General features: G+C 38.7%; 4 protein-coding genes across 8 annotated transcripts; 2 read left to right on the forward strand and 2 right to left on the reverse strand.

Moving 5' to 3' along the window:
- The first annotated feature begins 203 nt into the window (after positions 1 to 203).
- LOC116187699 (polygalacturonase At1g48100-like) lies at positions 204 to 2,971 on the forward strand. The gene is made up of 6 exons (XM_031516604.1): positions 204 to 930; positions 1,020 to 1,187; positions 1,300 to 1,344; positions 1,436 to 1,643; positions 1,791 to 1,872; positions 2,283 to 2,971. Exons 1-6 carry the CDS (start codon positions 523 to 525, stop codon positions 2,782 to 2,784), a joined length of 1,413 nt encoding a protein of 470 aa, XP_031372464.1. The 5' UTR covers positions 204 to 522; the 3' UTR covers positions 2,785 to 2,971.
- A 7,671-nt stretch (positions 2,972 to 10,642) lies between these two features.
- LOC116192127 (pyrrolidone-carboxylate peptidase) lies at positions 10,643 to 13,690 on the reverse strand. Of its 3 annotated transcripts, none has more exons than XM_031520577.1 (5): positions 13,529 to 13,690; positions 12,555 to 12,836; positions 11,815 to 11,919; positions 11,688 to 11,735; positions 10,643 to 11,145 (listed from the first exon to the last, which is right to left on the reverse strand). In XM_031520577.1, the coding sequence occupies exons 2-5, from the start codon at positions 12,819 to 12,821 to the stop codon at positions 10,906 to 10,908; spliced, it is 660 nt and encodes a 219-aa protein (XP_031376437.1). In that variant the 5' UTR covers positions 12,822 to 12,836; positions 13,529 to 13,690; the 3' UTR covers positions 10,643 to 10,905. The 3 variants fall into 3 exon arrangements, with proteins under 3 accessions (XP_031376437.1, XP_031376439.1, XP_031376438.1); XM_031520579.1 differs by lacking the exon at positions 13,529 to 13,690 and adding an exon at positions 13,338 to 13,505; XM_031520578.1 differs by lacking the exon at positions 13,529 to 13,690 and adding an exon at positions 13,144 to 13,505.
- Positions 13,691 to 15,972: 2,282 nt separating this feature from the next.
- Positions 15,973 to 20,869, forward strand: LOC116214578 (inactive glucose-6-phosphate 1-dehydrogenase 4, chloroplastic). The gene is made up of 12 exons (XM_031549966.1): positions 15,973 to 16,270; positions 16,427 to 16,685; positions 16,797 to 17,056; positions 17,402 to 17,496; positions 17,649 to 17,763; positions 17,881 to 18,086; positions 18,186 to 18,294; positions 18,380 to 18,417; positions 18,529 to 18,649; positions 18,731 to 18,933; positions 19,237 to 19,437; positions 19,523 to 20,869. Exons 1-12 carry the CDS (start codon positions 16,157 to 16,159, stop codon positions 19,758 to 19,760), a joined length of 1,959 nt encoding a protein of 652 aa, XP_031405826.1. The 5' UTR covers positions 15,973 to 16,156; the 3' UTR covers positions 19,761 to 20,869.
- A 595-nt stretch (positions 20,870 to 21,464) lies between these two features.
- Positions 21,465 to 25,211, reverse strand: LOC116212881 (pentatricopeptide repeat-containing protein At1g56690, mitochondrial-like). Of its 3 annotated transcripts, none has more exons than XM_031547616.1 (2): positions 22,044 to 25,211; positions 21,465 to 21,787 (listed from the first exon to the last, which is right to left on the reverse strand). In XM_031547616.1, exon 1 carries the CDS (start codon positions 24,814 to 24,816, stop codon positions 22,705 to 22,707), a length of 2,112 nt encoding a protein of 703 aa, XP_031403476.1. In that variant the 5' UTR covers positions 24,817 to 25,211; the 3' UTR covers positions 21,465 to 21,787; positions 22,044 to 22,704. The 3 variants fall into 3 exon arrangements, with proteins under 3 accessions (XP_031403476.1, XP_031403489.1, XP_031403483.1); XM_031547629.1 differs by lacking the exon at positions 21,465 to 21,787 and having other exon boundaries at positions 21,962 to 22,304; positions 22,396 to 25,211; XM_031547623.1 differs by lacking the exon at positions 21,465 to 21,787 and having other exon boundaries at positions 21,962 to 22,316; positions 22,396 to 25,211.
- Between the last annotated feature and the right edge of the window lie 144 nt (positions 25,212 to 25,355).

The following is a 25,355-nucleotide window of genomic DNA, read 5'->3' on the forward strand; positions in this document are numbered from 1 at the left end:
ATCGAAACTATACTCCATTTCTCTAACCTTTTCTTTCAACTTTGCAACTGCATGCTTGTATTAGTAGGCAGGCTCCACTATTGGTCCTGTACTGGAATTGGTCGGTCTGGGGTAATTATTAAAATCCCCAAAAAGTATTCTCCACTAACTGATCCTTCCTAGTATAAAAATTGATAACTGACTTCCACCCTCCCTTCACTTCACCCTTCACTGATTCCTTTGTGTAGTAATCTGCCAAGTTGTTAACTCATTAGCAAGTTGCTCTCCCCTTAGTGCTCTCTCGTCTGCTTCTTGGGACTTCCCAGGTCGACGTGGGCTTTAACAATCTCTGTCAGCTTCCAAAGGTTCCTTGAACTCTATTAAGCGTGATATTCCCCAATTGCAGCTCGGCTACTCCCTAGTCCGTGGACCGTAATGTATCCTAGGACAGCGATAATTCCGCGATAAGGTTTTCCTCCCCACTTTCTGCAGGTTGCCTCCTTATAAGTAGTCCTAGCTTGTCTCCCTTCATTTGTGCCCCCAATGACAAATAACCTGCAACTTGTTCGGTCCCTCCTCGCGTTCGCCGTCCTCTCCTGCTTGCTTTTCCTTCCCGTGGTTATTGCCAAATCCAATCACCATGGCCACAGAAAGAAGCATTCCCACCCAATCTCGCAAATCTCCGCCCAGCCTTTCCCTGCCCCTGAGGCTGCCCCTGGTCCCAGCTCCGAGGATGAACCAGAGGATGAGACGGGGGTCTTTGATGTGAGGAAGTTTGGGGCGGTAGGGGATGGGGCCACAGACGACACGGACGCATTCAAGATGGCCTGGGACGCAGCGTGCAGGGCCGACAATGGTGGTCGATCCACCATCCTCGTGCCTCGTGGTCATTCCTTCATGATTCAGTCCACCATTTTCACCGGGCCATGCAAGTCCAGCATCCTCTTCCAGGTAAATGCATGTGTAACGTTAAGAAGCCGATATATTGGTTCTTTGCGGATCATATATATAACGTAATGTTTCCATTTTTGGATGGGAAGATTGATGGGACCATAATGCCACCGGATGGGCCTGAGCTGTGGCCACAGATAAAGAGTAAGAGGCAGTGGCTGGTCTTCTATAGAGTCAGTGGAATGTCTTTGCAAGGTGGCGGCCTCATTGATGGCAAAGGCGAAAAGTGGTGGAATCTCCCTTGCAAGCCCCACAAGGTTTAATTAAATCCAAACTGAAATTACACTTTCATCAGCGGTTAATAATTCCTCAAACACGCGAAATTAGGCGTAACTGATCTGACGATCGATAATAATGCCCATCTAACAGGGAGTGAATGGAACAACTATGCCCGGTCGGTGCGACAGTCCGGTGGTAAGTGGAAATCTCGACTGAGAAATTTGTTTCCAAGAACCCCTGAGTTGAGTTTCTACTCATTTGGTTCGCAAATATATAATGAATGCAGACTTTAAGGTTCTTCATGAGCAGTAACCTGACGGTTTACGGCCTCAAAATCAAGGACAGCCCTCAGTTCCATTTCCGCTTCGACGGGTGCCAGAACGTCCGCGTCCAGTCCCTCACCATTAAGTCACCTGCCTTGAGCCCTAACACCGACGGGATTCACATAGAGAACACAAACAATGTGGAGATTTACGATTCTGTTATCTCCAATGGTAAATATATGCAGATAGTCTTTTTTTTTTTTCCTCGCTTTATTGGTAATCCTCGACGGCTGGGCCATAATCTCGCAGAATTAAGTTAAGAAAAGAAGCACAAAAGAACTTTTTGTTGATACTAAACTTGATTTTATCAATTTGCAGGTGATGATTGTGTATCGATTGGAGCTGGCTGCTACAATGTTGACATAAGGAACATAACTTGTGGTCCTAGTCATGGAATAAGGTACATCCATTAACTAATGAACTTTATTCATACATCCATCTATGGATTTATCTTAGGTTACGTGTTAACTAGAAGTCGCATCCAATAGTGGTTGATAAATATCGTTGTCTAGATCAGTTTAAAGCAACTGAAGCCACGACGTACGTGAATTTCCCCTTAAGTATAATTATAGCCGAATCACACATATGCACAAAAAATTAGACTAGCTTTTTCTCACTTTATGCAAAGAAAAGAAGGGTAATATAAAATGGTGGACAGGAAAAGGTACTAATAATGAATTGTTTAGGTTCTGTTGTTCTGAATTGCCTTTTCCTTTACAGGCTTTTATTCCTCAGCGCCCTAAATTTTGCCCGCCACAACTTATTTAAATTCCTAACAAGATTCTAACAATTTTCCATATATGTATGCAGCATCGGCAGCCTAGGCGTGCACAATAGCCATGCGTGTGTGTCAAACATCACTGTGTCAGACTCGAAGATCAAGCATTCCGACAATGGGGTTCGCATCAAAACTTGGCAGGGCGGGTCCGGGGCGGTGTCCAAGATAACCTTCAACAACATCCACATGGACACCGTCCGGAACCCGATCATCATAGACCAGTACTACTGCCTGACCAAGAACTGCACCAACCAGACGTCGGCCGTCTATGTCTCGGACGTCATGTACTCAAACATCAAGGGTACGTACGACGCGAGGAGCCTGCCGATGCACTTTGGGTGTAGCGACTCAGTCCCGTGCACGAACCTCACGCTCTCCGAGGTCGAGCTGCTCCCGGCCCAAGGGGATTTCGTGATGAACCCTTTTTGCTGGAATGCTTATGGGGTTATGGAAACCCTAACTATCCCGCCGGCTATGTGCCTTTTGGAGGGAATACCAGAAAAGTTAACGGAGCCTGAGGTTGGTCGGTGCTAATTTGGAACCAACTTGGATTATATTTATGAACAAATGGAGAAAAAGAAGAGAGAAAGAACAACGTTATTGTATCAAAAAAAAATGTACGTAGAAAAGCTAAAAGTAGTCTTTATCTAATTACAATAATGACTATTTTCCAGTTATACACACATATATATAGATATATATACTCCAAGTTTTCCTTTTTCATCTTATAGTATGTGCATGATTCATTATGTTCTTAAGGGGAGTACATATCGATGATCGCATGAAGCGGTATGGTGCACTTTGGGACCAAAAGCAGCTTAAGAAACGTACGAATTTTTGTTCCATCGTTTCACATACGATTGGAACTATAGGTAATTAAAAGCCGACCTATCTTGTTAATTTTCAAGAAGCTTTTTAGCAAATTTCTCAAGTTAATTAGTAATATATATATATATATATATATATATTCTCATCATCACTTCATAATAAGTTTCTTTAGCTTGTCATTTTCTCGCTATTTTCTCCCAAATAAATCGAAATCAATACTTTTGAGAAATCTGATTAAATAGTTAATTAAGGATGAGATGATATGGAAAAAGAGACATGAAGAGTATATTCTGCATGTATCATTATGTGGGCAATTATTATGTGCATGCGGCAGATTGCACACCAAGGTGGGGGCTGTCACATGCTTTGCTTTGTCTAGGCTTTGCCATATTACTTAGGGCCCTATGAGAGAGCCGCATAAGATCGTGTTTTCTATGCCTCAAACGCAGCAAAGATATTTATATATGCGTACATAAATTGAACCATGTACATGGGCACTAAATTATCAATGGAATATATATATATATATATATATATGTATGTATGTATATATGCATGTCTTTCATTAGGGGACCGCATATCATATTAGGGCTGCTTCGGAGTACTGCCCTAGTATTGTTGTATTTGTAGCTTCATAAGATATATATATACGTGTGTGTGTGTGTGTGCGCCATTCACCTTAATCTAGCTTATTCAATTACCAACTCTATAGCCATACTACTTCAGCTTTGTACTTAATTATTGTAACCGTTTTTTAATGATGCCAATATAACATAATCGGTACGTTCTGGCTCTAGTATTATACATACATTCTCTGTTGTCAAATAATGCTAATTCTTAAAGAGCATGAATATGCTATGTACTGGTTTAAAAAATTCTTATAGCTAAAAGATGCTTGATCAATGTCTTTCTAAATTTGTAATTGCGAAGTTGTCTCTGCAAACCAAAAGGAGTCCCAAGATTATTTTGAGCTTGGATGTTTTATTGGGATGTCGAAGGAATTAAGATTCATGAATAACCTACTAGCTAGGTCAGGCTTTGGCAGAGTTAATATAATATACGCTAAGTTTTAAATCTTGTAAATTCAGGCCACGTGTGATACACAGTAATAAAATATAATGAAAATTACATCCTTTCACTCCATCTACTCGTATATTAGTGACACTTTCACGGGTTAGAATGATCATTCAATTTGAAAGTTATTTTCTCTTCAATTTGATGGAATCGTCATTCTTCAAAAAACTTAAGGATTGTTCATTCTATCATTTCTATTAAGTCTTATATACATCATATATTTTCCAATTAATTTTATATATCTAAAAATATAATGTATAAAATGATGTCTTAAATAATAAATTCATTCAATAAAAACCATTCCTTATATGTTTTAGTTTAACCTGAAAATCACTATATTTCTCTCAATATAATCATATTTCACCATACGAAATTCATTCGATTGTGTTCCATTTCGTTTTCGTGTATCAAGCAGGGCCTAATAGATTAGAGAGAGAGAGAGATGGAAGTGAGAGGGACAGGTGAAAAGTGACTCATGAGTCCTCAAAGCAAAAGTTTATAATTGTCATTTTCATGCGGCAATGAGAAGTAGAGGTCCAAAAGGACGGCAAATTGTGGATTTGTGGGTCTATACACACACATATACCATATCATATAACCATATATATGTTGTCCCTACATACATACATACATACATACATACATATATATATATATATGTGCACGTATATACTCTTCACTCGTACTTTCGTTACTATTTTAAAAAAAAATATTTTCGTTTTGTCTTTTGGCTTGAAAGGTAAAACCTCTCCTGAGTCGCGCAATATCATAAAGCAAACAATACTAATGCATGCGCGCATATACAAGATCAGACAGGGAAGACTCGAGCTAGGGAAGCCACTGATTTTTCTTTTTCTTTTTTCCCCCGCTATTTCTTTTTTGTTTGTTTAGTTTTTATTTTATTAATTTTTATATAATATTGAAAAAGCTGCGAAATGGAAGGGGGAAAATGGCGGTGCAGCGCACGCATAGCAGTCATAGCCCACCATTCGCCCACAACCTCACCATACTTCCTCTCTCGAAGCTAAGCTACTCACACGCAAGCCCTAATTAATTTAGCTGCTTTGCTTTGCTTTGCTTTGCCTTGCCTTGCCTTGCCTTTTGTAGTATGCATACATAAATACATAAATAAATAAATATATATTGTATTAGTTTCATTTTTCCGTCTTTTTTTTCGGTTACAAATGAGATTCAAGCCTAGTAGAATAAATGTAAAATGCTAAATAACTAATAAAAGGACACGGTAGTTCCACAAAATATCGAACATGCGACCTTAAGGTCGACAAGAGAGAACGTGCGTTACTGCACTACACCCTCCTTTTTTTTTTCTTCTTTGCCAAAGAGAATATATGCATCAATTTATTGAGCAAATCGAGTACATATGGAGAAAGCTTTTCGGTAATACATGTAAAAGAGCTTGTCTTCTAGTTACATTTGCATCACAGTATCAGTTTCTTCATATATATGTTCGAAATAGACACTAGATGTGCATCAACGACGCCGGCCGCCTACTTATTTACTGCTCGCCCCACATTGGCAAAAACAATAGCTTCCGACACCACCGGCCAGTTAGTTGGCCGAAACAGCTATCTATATATAATTTTTGATAGCTTTCTATCAATTTGGCTCTCGATCGGAATAAATGCTGTTTCAAACATTTTACTTATGTGTTTTATTCAACTGAAGGCGAGTCCTAATGTCCTATCGACTTAATGGTTAGTTTTAATTACCAGAATAACCAAACAATAACAATAGTGCGTTAGAGATGCCTATTTAGAAAAATCGTTTCCCTCACGCTTAATATATACGTTCTTTTTAATTTTCATTTTACCTAGCTAGCTTGCTTGATTCATGACTCATAATAAGCTCAAAAACATGTGCATGTACTTCATATTCGATCTTCTCACTTATTATAATAGTTTATATCCTTCAATATATTTCAGTATCCTAAGCGGGGAATCCTTGATTAGAATTTTTAAAAGTTATACGCCCTTTATCTAGTGATTAAGAGATCTCATGTTCGATACTTAAGTGAAATTATCCGTACTTCTTTATTACATATTTAAAATTTTTATTTTATTATACTAAATTTATAGATTTCCCTTGTAATGGAAGAATTTTTAAAAGTGAGCCATCACGTCTTGACTATTCTGCATCATCAGCTATCATCACTTTTCTTTCTCTCTCTATGTGTATATTCACATATATAGAGTTATATATACAAACTTTATTCTTAAGCCACACCGAATATATAAAATACATATATAGTGGGCTGCATGGCATTTTAACATGATTCACTTTTTAAAATTAAAAGAAAAGTATTTTTCAGAATTGCACACATTTGGATTGTCCTTTATGAATACTCATTTATAATCAAATTAATTTATAAGAATTGTTATAACAGAAGTGCTTCAGAGTTCTACTTGCGTTATTTTACAGAACTAGTGCAAAACACCATGCGATGCCATGGAAAAAGAATCAAATTCGGACAAAATTATTATTATTATTTATTTTATGTAAATTAAATTATATATTAACTCTAAAATTTATCATATAGGAAAAAAATTATCATGTATATATCCACGTAAATTTTATATTAACTCTTAAATTTCTTAATATTTTGCTCACTTGAGAATTTTTAATAATCAAGAGCTTAAAACTTAAAATGAAAGCCTTGAAAAGAATTTTATTGTATATATCCACTTAAATATATATATATATATATATATATATATATGAAAACAAAACACGGACCGAATTATCACACCGCCACATAATCAAAAATAAAAAATGGAGTTCTTTCAAAATGTCACGTCATCGATTTACATTAAGAAAATTATATATTCTTGTAAAGGAAGAAAATCACTTATACTAAGGAAATTTAATTAATTAATTATGTAGTAAATATATAAATTTTATCTATAAGGCACAACGAAATACATAAAATATAAGAGAATAAAATTTGACATAAGGCACGCGGAATATATATAATGGAACAAAATATGTAATATATACATATCTAAATATTTAGATTATAATGGAATATAACTCAATAAGGGCATTGCAATAATTTGCATTGATATATATATATATATATATATATAATTTATAAAAGATATAGTTGCCGCAACAAAACATATATAGATGGCATATATGTAGAGAGAGAGAGTTGTCTATTCAATTAAATATATATAGATTATAATGGTTAGTATATATAGATTAAACATATTAAATATATAATTGTTGTTTTCTGATAATTCAACCCCTGTGTATATATATAGTCCTCTACCTAGTCAAGTATTGGTTAAAGGAGAACAATATTCTACATATAATTCCAAATCTCTTTTTCACTTTCCTCTCCAAATTGTTCTTTTTAATGGTTGAATTTTGATTCACAAATAAAAATTTTTAATGCAATTTCAAATTAATTGCTTTGATATCTTGATTGTTTTAATAATCTGCTCCAAATTTTTTTTCTTGATTAAACTTTGATTTGTTGAATGAACCTTATTCCAGATTGACTGTTTCGATATTGATCATTTTGATAGGATCTCTATTTGAGTTCCATTATGGACGTCGCTTCCGTAACATTAAGACTTTTCTGATTTATATACCTCGAATATTTTCTTTTTATTTTTATTTCATAATAGGATAGAAATCTTTTTTCCATTAACTTTCAGTAGTTTTATTTATTTATTCTTATTCTTTGGTTGAATTTTAATAAAATATTTATTCCAGTTTTAATTAACATTACGAATAAATTTTTATATTTCAAAATTTTTATCATTAAATTCCTTAGTAATCGTCCGCGCAACGCGTGGGTTTCCATCTAAAAATTGTAGGCATGACATGTGACCTCCTACAACAAGAGTTTTAGTTTATTTAGTATTTAGTATATGGTTATCGTTCTACTTTAGTAGATACAGGACAAACATATTTATGTATCGAAGATGATACGATCAATGAAATGACAAATAAATTTGCTCCTTTTTGTTTAGTTTTTGTCTTATATTTTGTTCATATTCTTCCGATATTTTTAGAACAATATTGGTAATGACTTCACCTTTTTCGTTTTTCTTGTGTACAATATAACCTAATTATATCAAATTTTTTTATTACTACATGGATATAATTAAATAGAACAAATCTTTTTTCCCAGTGGACAAATAGAACAAATCTTTGATCTTATTAACGAACCTTTTGAACTTCAAAATTTCCGAATAAATTATAGTTGCTTATAAATTATCTAACTGATATTTTTGTAAACTTTGATAAAGAAAAACTGTCCACACTATTTTTCACTTAGTATAAAGATTGCACAAATTAATTGGATATCTATATATTTTTATTTCACTTTCTAACGCAGATCGTACATTTATAAGCACAATCAGTAACATGTGTTGATGATAACTAATATAATTTTGTAAATCATTTAACTTGTTGATTTCTTTTCTGGGTCAAGTGTTTGAGTATTTCAATTTTTAGCACTTAGTTAAGCGATTTTACTTAGCCTTTTTATTGATTAATTTACAAAAATTATACGTTTGGGCCTTAATTTCAATATTTTATTTTTAATGATTTATCAATAATTTTATATTTTATCAAAAGACTTAAATATATACACATATTACATACAATTCTTATTCTTATTCTTATTCTTATTCTTATTCTTATTTTTATTTAATAATTAAAAAGGACTATTAAGAGCATAATTAATTTGCCAATCTTACTTTTGTACTTGAATTAGTTTTATATCCTATGCAATGCACTGATTGATCATTATCATATATCTATGATCATTGTTAATTATTTATATGTTGTAAGACCAAGTTTTTATTATTAATAAGTCTTATTATTTTAAATAATTAATTTCAAATTTAAAATGAATTATCATATTCAATAAATTTATTGTAATTATTAAATGATTCGATAATAATTTGGAACTATCTTATTTAATATGCATTATATATTTATTTAATTGTTACTGCAGATTTATCAAGGATACTTACGCGATAATTTTTCTAGAAAATCGGTTTTATATATTTTTCAAATATTGTTTCATTTTCAATATTTTCTTTTGGCTAGGAAAGCTAATGATTGTATTATTTCATATATGACCATAAGTTCTGATAGGCGCTTGTGATTGTTTTTCTCATGCCTTTTGCAAATGAGCAAAAGTGTCGATAAGCACGTGGGAAGTAGACCAACCATTTACCTGATTGAGAGGGGTTAACGGTTCTTTTCTGATCATGTTATTGTGAGGGGTAAGATAGTTGAGGTTCTCTACCAACAAGTGAAGTTGAACCCATGGCACTGATGTAAAAGTGCAGAGATGAAATGATTTGCAAAAAAAAAATCATGCGTAAGCCGATTTGGATACATTCTTTTGCATCTATAAGGGCTAGTTGGTATAGTTCATATCATAATGTAATATGAACTCGCAACAAGCAATCAATGGATTAGATTGAATTAGGGCCAAAGCTATTCACTTAATTACATATTGTTGAGGAAAAGACAATGGAGACAATAGAAAGAGAATCTATATCTTTCTCTTACACAACACTAACATATGGAGGGAGCAAAAGGAATATTATGATGTCACCACTTCATTTACTCTTAATAGACTAATCAATCAATGGCTAGAGGTACGATCCGCCGCCCTAAAATCCTCTTGTGATGAATTGATCTTCCACTCAGCCTCCCCAACGTTATCACAAATTTAAGAACACAGTCACCCTTTTCTTAAATGGATTCATGGCCTGAATCCATCTTTCGACAAACTCTTTGGAATTAAAAATGAAGGGCTGCGTTGAAATTTTTGATAGATGAAGAAGACAGATTTCCATCAGGTCACTGCATGCCATTTGCAAGTGGACGAGTAATATTGCATTCTGATTGATTATTACTCATCCAAATTGAATTAGTAATACTCGACCAATATTTTTTTCCTTTTGCAAGTGACCCAACTGCAAGTGACTCTCTGTGTGTGTCTTTGACGGAGAGAGGACTTCCCAAGTTTTTCGATGGATGTGGCGATGCTAGGAAGTTTGTAATGGGCATGGAAGCCATAGCTTTCAACATTCTGCTTCCATTTTCGGAAGACTCTGTTTTGATGCTGAAACTTAAACATGTTTCATTTGGTCATCCCTCTCTTGGCACCACCAAATCCCATAAAGATGCCATTCGATCTGGATAGCTCTGAGTGCTGGCAAGAAAGCAGATCTCTCCCAGGCGCGCTTCCTACATCAGCTCATTGCTTTGCAGAAGCAGTTCAAAACCCAACTTATTGTGATACATTAAAGTATCAGCACGAGGTGCAGCTTTCTCTTTGATACATAGGAGGTCAGCTCCTCAGTTTACAAATTAGACAGTTCGTTTACGTATCTCACATGTTAAAATCACTCCGTATTCGTCACAAATAATCGGACCAGTGAAGGCATGGAATATCGAGATGGGAAAATGGGAATATCGCTCTGACATAACTGAGATGGAATAGTGAAAAGCAACAAGCTGGGGATCTTTTTCTTATTCACATATTAACACAGAAGATCCTTTAACATTGGGAACAGTCCAGGTATCATCAAGCGAAAATGAAATGACCTTGCAAACTTACTGCTCGTGAAAGACGAAAGACCGAACAAACTTACTAATTGGAAGGCATACCCTTTTAAGATTGATGATGATCCACTTCCAGAATTCGGGGCCAATAAGATATTGAAATTCGGGTGGATTGTTTGCTCAACAGGAAAACTGCTAACATAGAGATGCAAGCACCTCGAGCAAGGCATAAGCAAACCGCATTTGGGTGTCCTCATCTATGGTCAAGAACAGAGGCACGTGAACGAAAAGTGACCTGATCCCTTTCTGCTCTGCAAAACGAAGGGAGTGATAGTAGACATAGTTGCACACGAATCTGCCTGCATCGTCGGAAGTCATGACTTCATAGCCTTTACTCGCTAAGGCCTTTGCAATCTCTTCAACAGGGAGAGAGGTCTGCACAAAGAGTAGGTCAGTTCAGAAGGAGAGTGGTTGAAGGATATGATAGTAAACGCAAACTAAGATTGAGCTCTTTCGCAAAATAATAAGCAAAATGTTGCAGTCAATTGCAATGCTTCAGGCCTTCAAGCGCAAATAAGAATTTAGACTAGCATTAGAATGTCACAACATATGCAGGGCCTTCTTAATGTAAATTCATTGTTTTCTCACCTACATATTGATTTAATCCTGATATTAAAATCCTATGAAAAATGTACACCGGGCACATCGGACTCTATACAGGCCATCCATCTATGTTCACTATCTAATTTTTCTTTTGAATGTTTCAGTAAAATATTCCAGAAACTTTGAGGAAGTCATGAACGAAAAATTTGCGTGATGCACTGACATGAAAAGGCCTACATCGTTGCCTTTCTTTTGGCTGAACTGAGAATGTAATACTTGATAGATATTCGAAAGTTGAAACAACTTAATCACACCAAAGTGCTTCTATGGATGGTCTGCATATTAAAAAGAAAGAGAGGGAGAATCAGCTGTACCTCTCTTATTCGAGAAATTCCACCGTCTGCAGGAACAATGGGGACTTTCTGCAAATGATATATGTGATGAATTCAGTTAACCAACAAGCTAAAGGTTAGACAATCAAAATTTGCCAAGAAATATAACCTGAGGCTTCCAACCCATCTCATCAGGGCAGCGAAAAGTAGCTTCATTGACAGCTTGTTGCTCGACTGCAAATTTTGAGGCACCACTATTGACTCCAAAATGTACCTGGAAAATTGACATTAAACAAGACAGAGTAATTACACCATGCACTGATCGCGGTCATGGCTATTTACGTTGCACCTCATAGCTCTTAACAGCAGTCCATAGATTGGTCGCGCATAATTTTCAATATCATGATTTGGTAGAATCAATAGGTCGTGGACAACCAAACAGCAGACGTCTTTCAAAGGGTAATGAGAGAATACAGGTTGCCTCTGCTATAGAAAAGAAAGATGTGCCTTTGTTATGTTCCTATTCTTCTTCTCTATGGTATTACTGTTTACATAAAAAACTGCGTTGATTCAACTGTCTTCTTGAGATGAAAGAAGACCCATCCTAAAGCAGATGAGATTAAGTGGACATTACATAGGCAGAATTGCGTTGACCAGCTTTGCATGATGAAGGGTTCGCCCAAATACAGAAAAACAGGATCAAAAGTCTATTTTGAATCCCCAATTAAAATAGTGCTGTCCTTAAAGATACTGCATTCAGGTATTGGTATTGATAACTGAACCTCAGGATTTGATACTTGCTTCAAATATTAGCCAAAATATGACCAATTCCTCAAAGAGAATCTAATTTGACAGAACTAGTGCAGACACATTGACACAATGCAGAGCAATTTCCTAGTGATAACTCACCCAAATAATTTTTCCAGAATTCGATGTCTGAGAATTCTTTTCAGCTACTGCAGACTGCAACGTTTGGTAGAGCTGAACCAATGCCCCCTGACCCGCAGCATCAAGGATACTGCAACTTCCAAGAATCAAACCTTTTGGCAAGCCCTTCTTCTTCACATACTCCTTTAGGTTACTGACTACTGTCTCGGTCGGATTCTCAGAAACTCCGTGGAACTTCTTAAAACCGGTTATATGTACAGTCACAGCAGGAGGGCATTCAGACCCCATTTAATCTCAACCAAACTGAAAGCAGCAAGGCTATAGCACGTCAACAAGGCAATAGGATTTAGTGCATGCAAGAATATAAACAATGAAATTACAGAGTTTGCTTTGACGTGTAATCTGAAATTGATATGGCATCGAGATCCATGACAACTATTATGTTCCTCGTTTGCCTTGGATAAATCATTAGACCAGAGCAATACTCAGTCGCTCCCTATTTCATGAAATGCAAAATTCATCGAAGCCTCTTTTCTTTCCCATCGAAATTCTCCGGTTAGCTTCCAAATAATCAAAACGCAAATTCTCAAAAACAGTCCATCAGTCACACCTGAGAGTCTATTAGCTGCCACAGCATTTTTCAGAAAGCAAAACAAGACCAAGAAACCAAGAGCTGTACGAGGAACGACAACCCGATTCCCAGAAAACAAGAATTCCGTGCTAAAGCTCGAGTCTTAGCTCAACTGGACCAGCAGAAATTGAAACCTCTCTGTTCTGAAACAAACAACGGCCAAGACTTTTCACCAGATTACACTCCAACCGCAAATCGAGCTGAGATTTATCAGATGACCCGGATGATCTGGATGCTCCAGATTAAGCCCAGAAATCTAGCAACCTATCTCAATCGACCCGCCAGAGGAAAAGATCTAAAGAATCGAAAACCGAATCATCAGCTGAACACCCAGAGAGAAAAGAGCAGCTTTTCTCCTCCGTACCTGTTATCTTCAAGGAAAAGATGAGAACTTTAACAACCAGTCTAATCTGGATGAAGTTGATTAACCCGGGGGACACTGATAGATGAAGAAACTTTTATATATGAGATTAGAGAGAGAGAGAGAGAGAGACAGGGAGGAAGGGAAGACAGGCAAAGGGGGAAAGATATTATAAATGCCAAGAAAGGCCGTAGCGGAGGGTCACCGTCGAAGGAACAGAGACAGTGTGTATATTCGGGCAGCGGTAGGTAATTCCATGTCTGGGCATCTGTTGCCCCCCTTGGATTAACATTTCTACTGCATACGGTTAGTCCCAACAATGGAAAACGTTGCCTTGCCTCTCTCTTATCTAAAGCTGTCTGCTTTCTGGATCCCAAAGATCCGTTTTTTATTGCTTCTTGTGCACAACATGGGGGTGGGATCATATATCAACATCAAAAGGATCAAAAGACAAAAGCATCATCTCATCTCGTATAATAATGATGATCTATTATTCAGTAAATGCCACTTGATTATATATATCATTAGAGACTGCACATGGGCATTATTTAAAGTGCAGATTCCATGGTTCCTGCACGAAATTGTTATGCCTTATTGACCATCGTTGCATTCGACGCTTTTTTCGATAGGAACGGTAAAAAAAGAACCGAATCTAGAAGGCGAATGGCTTGCTTTTCTTTTTTTTCCTCATTTCAATGGTGGATTTGATCTTTTATGTTCGTAATCTTCAGCTTTGGACATTCCTTCAACATGGAACCCCACTGGTTCCATAAAATCCAAAGGGACCCTGTCAGTTTTCTCCCAATAAGACTGCAATTAGAAAGATAATCGCGTGCAAAGTTAGATTCGTTGCGTACTATTTCACGTTTAGGTGTTGGTCACTATCATCAGTTGGTAAACTTTCATTGTTAGACACAAGAAAATTGGGATTCTTGTTTTAGCTTGGACACGTTGAAATACGAAACATTATTACATATAACCCGTCTTGCATTTTACTTGATTATTGCATTTTTTGGATTGCATGTAGGTAGTCTATGGTGTATGTGTCTTTGTATCCATTGTTATAATGTTTTCTTTGCCTTCTGGATTGGCATTGGATAAATTTTATTGGGAAAATAGACGGAAGAATGGGTTGCCCTGCCTTTGCTTCTTTTTTTTTTCTGAATAAAAGGTAAGTCAAATTATTGACCGTTGTGACTGTCCCAACTAAAAAATCTAACCACCACGGAATATTCCTTTCGCCATACCTTATTAAGACTTTTAGCCCAACTTGGTCACCCCAACCCCACCAAAACACTAGTGGATTAAGTTCAAAACCCACTAGATCAAGCATTATGGGCTGGTTATCGCCATCCCATAATACAACAATATAGTGGTGAGCTCTACGTTCTCAACGAGGTTTGAACTCGTGATGTTCAAGTAAAACGTTTAGAATTTAATCACTAGACCACCGTGCTGGTAGTGTCTTGCTTCCTCTACCATTATGCAATTTAGTGCAGTCAACCGAAGCAGATCTCACCCTTTTGGAGGAACTCTCAATTTGCATTTGGCATCAGAAAATTAAAGTAGCAGCAAAACGCACCTTGAAGTTTTGATTCTTTTGTTTTACACCCACCTATAGTACTTTCAACGGGATTTCGACAAAGATCCTCTCGCTTGAACTGCACACGATGATGTTAGGAGGCACTATGTGAGAGCAAAAATGATACCATACAAGAAAGTTTCGAACAAAATCTTTTAGGACTGGTCATGCAATTTTACAATAAAAAAACTTAGAAATTTTTCAATCACGCCAATCATCATTTATGTATTTTTTTTTAACATGTGAATTGTAGGATTTAAATGGATCCAAGGTAAAAGTTCATGGTGCAGAATGAAATTTCTCTCTTCTTTGGTCCTTCGGTCCGACAAGACAAGCAAAGAGTTTGTGCACATGAAGGTATTGACTTTTTTTTTTTGGTGAATCTTATTATCTGAAACTATAATTGGACATCGATTAATTAAGTCGAATTGAATCGGCCCACCAATGATTAAATCTCTCTCAACATAAATTTTTTACATTCACAATGGTTCGAACTCGAGATATTACTTAAACGAAATAAATCACAAATCGTTTGAATACTGACCTGTCACAACCAACACGGTGGTCTAGTGGTTAAGTATCAAGTGATCCATTTGAATATAACGAGTTCAAATCTCACTGAAAATGTAAAGCTCGTCACTATGTGGGTGTATTATAGGAAGAAGGTAACCGACCCATAATGCTTGATTCAGCGGACCTTGAACTTAAGTTATTAGTGTATTGGTGGGGCTGCGATGATCAAATTGGACTAAAGTTTCAGTGGACTAAAGAAACATTCGGTGACAATTAAACTCGACCTAACCTTTTATTGAGCAAAAGAATACTGACCTACCGCTTGTCATTGTCATGTTTTGTTTCATCCATTTACACGGCCATGATCGAAAGCTTCCAGCGGGTTCGCAGTAATCAGCTGCTGCCGTGCCCACAGAAAACAATCTTGAGCTCATCTGCCACCGCTGCTGCCTGCTGCTGCTGCTGCTCTGCACTTCCCCCTTGTTCCTGTTAAGCATCAAAAACTAATCAATGAGCAAAAGATCAGAGCCCATCTGATGATGACGATGCAATTCTCGCATTTCCCAGCTCACTGTCCTGGAAGTTCACTCGGCCGGTCCTCTGACTCTCCCTGCCCGGGAGCTCCGGTGATCTCCATCCGCAGATCAACGGTGAGCTTGTGATTTTGGTTTCATTAATCTGAGCTCGGAAACTGGGTTTTCTGCTAATCATGCTTACTGGGTCAGCAGCAAGATTAATATTTGAAGTCGGGCTGTGCTTGTTTAGTGGGAAGATTTAGAAACTAATGGAAAGTTGATATCTTGAAGTCTGTTCAGGTCCCAAACAATTGTAGCTCTGCGGCTAATGGTCAGGGTGCCCTTTATTTCGGTGCCGGCAACATATGCAGAAGGTTCTGTGGCCTGAAATTGAGGATACTTGAGAGCTTGAAGATCAAGCATCCTAGGAGAAAACACCGACCGGTTGATGAGTTTAAGAGTATAAAGACTCAAGAGAAAGATGAACTAGCAGGGCATGTCGAAGCAGCTCAATCGGCAGAGAGAGCATCGACAGTAAACTTCACCAAAGGTTGGCAAACCTGATGTTGTGTATTTAGGAAGTTTGTTTAGCTTGATGATAATCATGCCTGGAGTGGTTTTTTTTTTTTATTTTTTCGCATCTCAATGGTGACATGTACAGATTCCATCGAAGAAGGGGCAGGAACCACGTCACGAGCTGGGGAGAGCTCTTCAGAGCAGCCGCAGAGCGGTATTTCTGAAGAAGTAGTGGCATCTATAGACTCTTCTCATCTGCCACAAATGGCTTCCTCCAGATATCCGGTAAATCATATTGGAGAATCGTCTCTCAGCATTGCAGTCATTGGAGCTACTGGGGAGCTTGCGAAGGGGAAGATTTTCCCTGCACTATTTGCGCTATACTACAGTGGATTTCTTCCTGATGTAAGCTTGCTAATGCTTCTCATACGTATATTCGTGGTTGAATTTGTACCCACAGTGTTGGAAGCTTGGGAATGTAATGTTGTTCATCTTCAGTTATATAGTTACGTCTTTTTCATGAGTTAGTGCCGCAATTTCATTGTCTCTAGCATTGCCAAATCTGCTATTTTTGGTCCACTTATATCATTTTCAGTCCTTGTTTATGTCATTTGGTGGATACTGAAGCGAGTCCACTTGCAACGGATACAAGGGACATGATAAGAGGGTCTTTTGCTTAGCTTGTATACTTCTTTACATTGTGATCTAATGTTTCCTTTATCTTAAGTTTTGTTTTCATTGAGACTGCAGAATGTCTGCATTTTCGGTTACTCGAGAAAGAATTTGACGGATGAAGACCTGAGATCAATAATATCTTCAACTTTAACTTGTCGCATTGATCATCAGTATGGTTCTCATACCGGCTTGCAAATAATCTTTTCACTTCCTACTTCTTGTCCTAAAGTTTTCCTTCAGTGACATATATTCTCTCACTTGAAATCTTCTTCAAAGCTAGTGTGACTTTATGTGAGCGTTCAGATCCCTTTTGTCATTGCAGGGAAAACTGTGCGGAGAAGATGGATTCTTTTCTCAGCAGAACATATTATCTCAATGGAGGATATGACAACAAAGAAGGGATGTCAAAGCTTAATGCCAAAATGAAGCTTTTTGAGGTAAAGTTCATCTTTTAAAGTGATCAGTCCTCAAATTCCCCTATATATATTGTTATGGCACCTCAGTTTGAATTCTATCTCGATCACTTGTTGGTTGATTTAAGAGCTTATGCTCAGGGAAAAGCGGAGGCTAAGAGGATATTTTACCTTTCTGTGCCTCAAGAAGCACTACTAGATGTTGCATCATCAGTTGCTAATTATGCTCAAACTCAAAAGGGATGGAACCGCATAATAATTGAGAAACCTTTTGGGTTTGATGCAGCATCTTCTCAAAAGCTGACACAGTATCTTCTTTCGAAGTTTGAGGAGAACCAGATATACAGGTAAAGCTATTGATTCTTATGTCTACATTTGAGAGGTCAGACATAGTATTTATTGGCACCCTGTTGAATACAACCAAGCGTGTACGGACCTTGTCACAGGATAGATCATCTTCTGGGAAAAAATCTGATTGAGAACCTAACGGTTCTAAGATTTTCCAATTTGGTCTTTGAGCCGTTATGGAGTCGGAAATATATACGCAACATTCAGGTAACTGTTTTTCTTGACATGTCTTTACAATTTCCTTGCTAACTTTATGACACGCATAACGTGCTTGACCGATTAATATGTGCAGGTTATTTTATCTGAAGATTTAAATATGCGAACAGGAAAGTATGTGATATTTTTCTACACATTCTCTTGTTAATCCTCACTATAATTTTCTAAACGTTTGTGGATGACTTGTCACGCCTATCTTAAGTTTTCTTGCATTATCTTGCGCAGGTACTTTGAGGGCTATGGAATCATTCGTGATGTTGTGCATAGCCACGTCCTTCAAACAATAGCATTGCTTGCAATGGAACCACCGATAAGCCTTCAAGGAGAAGATATTCGGAATGAAAAGGTATATTTTAATGGAACTCCTTGTACAGCATAGAGAATAATAATAATGATGATGATGATAATATAAAAGTTTGTTTTCCAGGTGAAGGTCCTGAGATCCATACGAAAATTAGAACCTAGCGATGTGATTCTCGGCCAATATAAAGCCACCCATGGTGATGAAGTTGATGTTAAAACGAAAAATCGGACCCCCACATATTTCGCTGCTGCATTATTTGTGGACAATGCTCGGTGGGATGGTGTCCCTTTTATGATCAGGACAGGGATGGGTCTAATCAAGCACAGGTCAGTTATTTTTTGGATCGTTCCTGAATACTCCATCCATTCTCTGTCACTGTTCCTTTCTCCTGGAAAAAGGTTTTAGGAAACTCAATCTCCTGAGGTTGATAACAGAGTATTGGTTTTGGGTATGGGTCCAACCTCTGATCTGATTTATTTGTTCTACGAGCCTCTGTCTTGTGCTATTCGTAATTCTGTTTGCAAGTGGTCTGGCAGTTTCATATGAGCGGGGATATCATAGTTCTGTTACCTTGAAGCTTTGATGAAAACGGTCACTTAACGCAAGTAGCATGATTTTATGAATTACAGAATGGAGATACGAATACAGTTTCATCACGTTCCTGGGAACATCTACAGAGAGCGTATCGGGCACAATATTGACCTTGCGACTAATGAACTTATCCTGCGAGATGTCCCGGATGAAGCCATCCTAATCAGAGTGAACAATAAGGTCCCAGGACTGGGACTGCAGTTAGATGCATCGGAGCTGAACTTGTTATACAAAGACCGGTCAGTGCTCATCAGGTCCTTAATTTCCTTCCCAAGACTGTTTAGATTCCGAGCAAAACATATCTCAATAGTACTCGTACTCCAGGTATAATGTTGAGGTGCCCGATTCATATGAGCACCTTCTTCTGGACGTAATTGATGGGGACAGCCATCTATTTATGAGAAGCGATGAGCTCGCAGCTGCCTGGAACATATTGACCCCGATTCTCAACGAGATTGACCGGAGAAATATCTCGCCGGAGCTGTATGAGTTGGGGGGTCGAGGCCCAGTCGGAGCCTACTACCTTTGGGCCAAACATAGGGTCCAGTGGGCGGAAGATTAGCCTGCCTCGGGTTCTCTCGGAAGAGCGAAAAGAAAAATACTCCGACCAATTCGGTGTGAGACCTATCGTGGGAAAGTCTGATGATGCATGAGATTGAAATATAATCAGTGTCCTCGGTTCCACGAATGTGTTCATAAGCACTTGCTGGTTGATTCATAGTGTCAGTTGCAGTCGAGAGCGCCCTTACATTCTAATTAATCTCTCTAATAAATTGGAACATTTTTATTTGTACAGATCGAGTCATAGCCACCGGATCGTGATTCGCGTGTCACGAAGGCCGAATAAAGTATCGATATGTCAACACGAATTGAACTGGACCACCGTCGCCCTTTGCACTTGTCGTCGAGGCTGCGTCTCTTCTCTGATGCAGAGAAGCTTACGCCATAGACAGTGACGAAATCATTGTTATCCTTTTCCAGAATTGCCCCTGCTTAACTTTAACACTAGACGCTTGATCTTATTAAATTGTAGGGGTATTAATGTCCATTCACGGGTGGGAGGTCCTAAGAAGTATGAAATGGTGCGACTGCTGATCGCTACTTCTGCTATAAAAGCTAAGCGATGGCCAACACGGTTTTTATCATCAAGAGATCATTCGCCATTCCTCCTCCTCCTTCCTCTCTTTCTTCGAGCTCGTTCCAATCACGAGCCGGAGTATGGAGGGGGACAAGAAGAAGAGGAAGGCCATGGAGTATGATCAGCAGGAGGCGGACGAGGATGGGAAGATGGAGGAGTTCTTCGCGCTGATCCGAAGCACCCGGGATATCCGGGATCACCTCATTAGAAGCGAAGCCGCTCCGCAAGAAGCCTCCAAGATGAACAAGAGGGAACCGAATGTTTGGACCCCAAAGTTCGAACCCAAAGACTTCGCTGAGGGCAGCAGAAGCTGCCCGGCTCCGCCATCGGAGACCGAAGAAGCCGGTCCTTCTAAAGAAGACGATAGAGAAGACAAAGAACAAGGGATGCGAAAGGATAGCAGTGGGCTGGACTTGAAGCTGTCGCTTTGATCTTCTTGTGTTCCTCTCTCGCTTTCCATTTTTGGACCAACGAAGAAACATTAATTTTTTTCTTGTTTTATAAGAAAAAAATTCGCCTATCGATTAAAATTATTTAATCCTCGCTCGAGTATCACCTTATTCTGCCATCCGGTGCTTGATAAAATCAAGAATTTCATTCTAGAATAATGCCGTGAGTTGACGTTCGACCTCTTAATCAATGCACGCAATGAGACAGCACGATAATCTGTATTCGTGAAAGTTGGCAAAAGTTATCATTTCCACGACAATTTAATGCGTACTTGCTCTTTCATTCAGAGACGTCCATTACGCGGTCATGGACTTATTCATTGTCCCGTGACTCATGCTCAAGAGGTGCAATCAATTTTTGGCTTCAATTGTTCACACCCAAAAAAAGTATAAATACAAAAAAAAAATGATTAATTTGATAATTTATCTTTTTCCTTTTTGCTTTTTATTTGTTGATTTTTTTTTAGGCTTTTGACTAACAGTGACCCGGTTTTTTTTTTTTTTTTTTGGGTAAATAGTGACCTGAGATTTCGGGACTCTCCTAGTCTATGTCCCACATCGACAAAAGAACAATACAAAAGTTGTTGGCATATGAAGTTTGATGCGACCCGTGGGATCCACATGCATCAACCGAACAATTTGAGGAGGAGAATTCTGTGAAAATTCATCAAGCGCGATGTAAAATTGAGATTGCTGGGGACCAATAATTTAATTTTGGTCAGCTGTTTATACAGCATAGAGGAAGAAGCAAAAGCAATGGACCAAACACAAGAAATCGGGGCATCCTAATGGACCAAAACCATGAATCGGGACATCAACTGCAAACAGTCTGTCCACTGAGATGCTTTTATTTCCAACTAACACCATTCAACCCGAGTCAATCATTTCAAGTCCACCAAATCAGCGAGATGCCTTTCCCATCCCCAAAAGGGAACTGAACTTAGGCCCATGGATGAGCATCAAAGGGAAGGTGCCAGCCTGTACAGTTGTCCCCGAAAGTAGCTGAAAGACGAGTCGAGAAAAAAGATGTGCTTACTGGAAGAGGGACGATCATGAGAAAGGGAATCGTGTCGGGCAGCTTATTCGGGAATAAAGCATCAACATAATTCAATCATCTTCTGCATCGGATGATTGTCGAGTTTGGATCCTAGCTTGTCACTTTACTTAGTCGGGAGAGAGGAAAGGGATGAATAATTCATTTCTGTTTATTTCCCAAGGAATACTAAAACGAAGAGACGGAGAGGGCCGAGTTACTTACAGTTTGATCAATGCAGACTTGAAACGAGTAAAGATATCGAGCACTCGCAACTAATCCTTAAACCTTCACAACAGTAGCAGAGGGACGCTATGGTCCCTGCTAAACTCAGGATGAAGCTGACAGCCCGAGTTTGAATCGAGGACTTACTAGGTAATTGTAAGTCAGCTACAGTACGCTTCGTCTACCAATCAAGGCCACTAAACATACAAACTGATCCTTCAGCAACCCGGCCGAAAGCCACCTTTAGTAAGAGTACATAACCTGAATAAAGAGCTGGGCATTCAGCAGAGGAAAGAAGGTGAGCATAAAGAATCATTGAGTGATTCACTGCAGAGGGCAGGCAAAATCGGACCTTGTGTTGCAGCAGTTGAATCGGCATATGACGAAGAGAGATGGCAGTGTCAACATTGATGAGCTCGACATCAAATCTTGAGATGAGTCTCTTCCTAGAGAATTGGAATTGTATCCTGACACCTTTTCTTTTTCCTTTTTTCCTGGTCAAGTGCATCGCGTGACTCAGTTTTGATGGCATAGGCATGTAATGCAGACCTTCTCGTATTATCAATTGTCAGCGAAGAATTTTCACACTCATTCATGCAAGGTCATATTGAATTGACATGACCTTTGCCTCATGAATGGTCCCTCGGAAGATTATTACTAATCACCAATAGTCCCTGCAGGAGCACAAGCCATCCTTGAAATGATGGAATCTATTTGCATCTCTCACAATGATCTCTCTTCCAGTGACTTTTGCTATCAATTTTATAGCAGAATGACAGTCGCCGCATACTCGGAGATTCTTCATCACCCTGATAGGCATCCCTTGTGGAACCTTCAAAAGCCCATAAGCTATTGCAAGTTTCTCACTGTGATGCTTTAAGCTATGCACTTTCTCTTCCTCGTCCACATCGTGCAAGACAAAGGTGCCATCTGGTGAATACCCAGCCTGTCTCAGCAACACACCCAACCTCTCCAGCATTCTCTCGATCATCAGGTGCTCAGGGTGGGTCCCACTGTCACCCCCTTTGAACATATGGACTCTTCTCTCGACCTCAATCCAGCTACAACCTGCTGGCTTACTAACACTTCTAGATCTCATTTTCCCCCTTATATCTGCAACATCAGCCCATTTACCTTTGGATGCATAAAGATTTGAGAGCAATATGTAAGGTCCAGCATTATGGGGCTCGATTTCCACGAGCTTTTTTGCTGCAACTTCTGCTAGTTCCATATTCATGTGCATTCTGCAGGCACCTAATAAAGAACCCCAAATAATAGCATCTGCTTCCACAGGCATTTCCTTAATCATATTCATTGCCTCCCGTACTCTGCCAGCTCTTCCTAGCAAATCGACCATGCAAGCGTAGTGTTCAGTCTGTGGCTCTACCAGATACTTTTCTTTCATTGAATTGAGAATCTGGAAACCTTCTTCCACTTTTCCAGTATAGCTACATGCAGAAAGAACCCCAACAAAAGTAATATCATCAGGCTTGGTGCTTGAAGAGCACATCTCATGGAAGATTTGCAAAGCCTCCTCTCCCAAACCATGTTGTGCATAACCCGTGATAATAGAATTCCACATGACAACATCCTTGTCAGCAAATCGGTCAAAGACCAGTTTTGCCTTGTGAAGGTTGCCACACTTGATATACATTGTGATTAAGACGGACGCAACATAGACATCAAGATTGTATTGGGCTCTAACCAACCGGGCATGGATCTGTCTACCTTGATTAATAGTCGCCAAGCTAGCACAAACAGAGAGAACACTTATCCAAGAAGGGAAGTTCGGTCTAACTCCCTGTTTCTGCATCTTAGCAAACAATTCAAGTGCTTCCAATTCAAAACCTTTCCTCTCATAGATCTTGATCATAGCACTCCATGTTCCATCATCCTTCTCTCTCATCCAGTCAAATAATTCCCTTGCTCTGATCACCTCTCCGCTCTGTCCAAGTCCAAGAATCATAGCGTTACAGGCAACAACAGACTTCACAGGCATTGCCTCGAAAAGCTTCAAAGCCTCTTCCATCCTCCCACACTGAGTGTAACCCATCAGCATAGCCGTCCATGAAACCTCATTCTTCTCCGGCATCACTTCGAAAAGCTTCCTAGCAACATCTACACGTTGATTCTGCACATAACCAGTGATCATAGCTGTCCAAGAAATCACATTCCTACGAGGCATCTCATCAAAAATTTCCCTTGCTTCCGCCAAACGACCATCTTGACAATATCCACCGATCATATTCGTTCTAGCAACCACATCTTTCAAGGGCATCATATTGTAAAGTTGACGAGCCTCATCGATCCTACCATCTTGAATCAACCCACCCAACATCACAGTCCACGAAACCACATTCTTCTCAGGCATTTGCCAGAAAAGCGATTCTGCCTCCGCTATCATTCCCCCTTGCACGTACCCCCTAACCATGGCAGTCCACGAAACCACATTCCTTTCAGGCATCTGGTCAAATATCTTTCTAGCTTCACTGATCATCCCGTTCTTCACATACCCTGAGATCAACCCGTTCCAGGAGACGGTGTTCCTCTCAGGCATTCTGTCAAACAGCAGGCGGGCTTCTTGAGGCCGCTTGTTCTCAAAGTACCCTGAGATGATCGAGTTCCACGAGGCAACAGGCCGGTTACGCAATTGATCAAACACTCTTCTAGCATTCTCAATCTGACCGATACGGGCAAAGCGCGAAATTTGGGAAGTGGCAGAGTATCCAATGCTAGTGCAATATGCTCGATATGGGACCCTGAGGAACTGCATCAGCAAACAATGAACTTAAACTCGAAGATCACCCAGAATCGGAGAACCGCACTTGCACCAATACTAGCTAGCCAACGATACTAATATCTTTGGGCGTACCACTCGTGCATGGAAATGGCAGTCAAAAGATCAAACTTTGGTCGTCAAGATGGAAGAAAAGTCAATGGCGGGAAGACGACGACGAATGCAAAACACCGTCAACTTCCCGGGAAACGGCAAACTGAACCAAGCTCAGAGCTTTAATCCAACCAATAGAAAAAAAAATAAAAATGGAACAGCTCCGAATTAATTTTTTCTTAAAAAAAAAAGAAAAAGAAACAGAGAACATTGATAGGGAATGTTTTTCTCCGAAAAAATTGGTAATTTCCTAAATAAAAAAACGCTTTTCTAGTTTTTTTGAGAAAGAAAGTTTAGTACATCCTCACCTACTAATAATCACGAGCTACTAATAATCACGAGGTTATTGGTCCGATTCTTGCTATGGGATATCTTAAAAAAAAACTTTATTTATTGAGGACTAAATACGACTAGTAGAATGA

This window comes from Punica granatum, chromosome 1 (genome assembly GCF_007655135.1).
Source record: "Punica granatum isolate Tunisia-2019 chromosome 1, ASM765513v2, whole genome shotgun sequence".
Lineage (NCBI taxonomy): Eukaryota > Viridiplantae > Streptophyta > Magnoliopsida > Myrtales > Lythraceae > Punica > Punica granatum.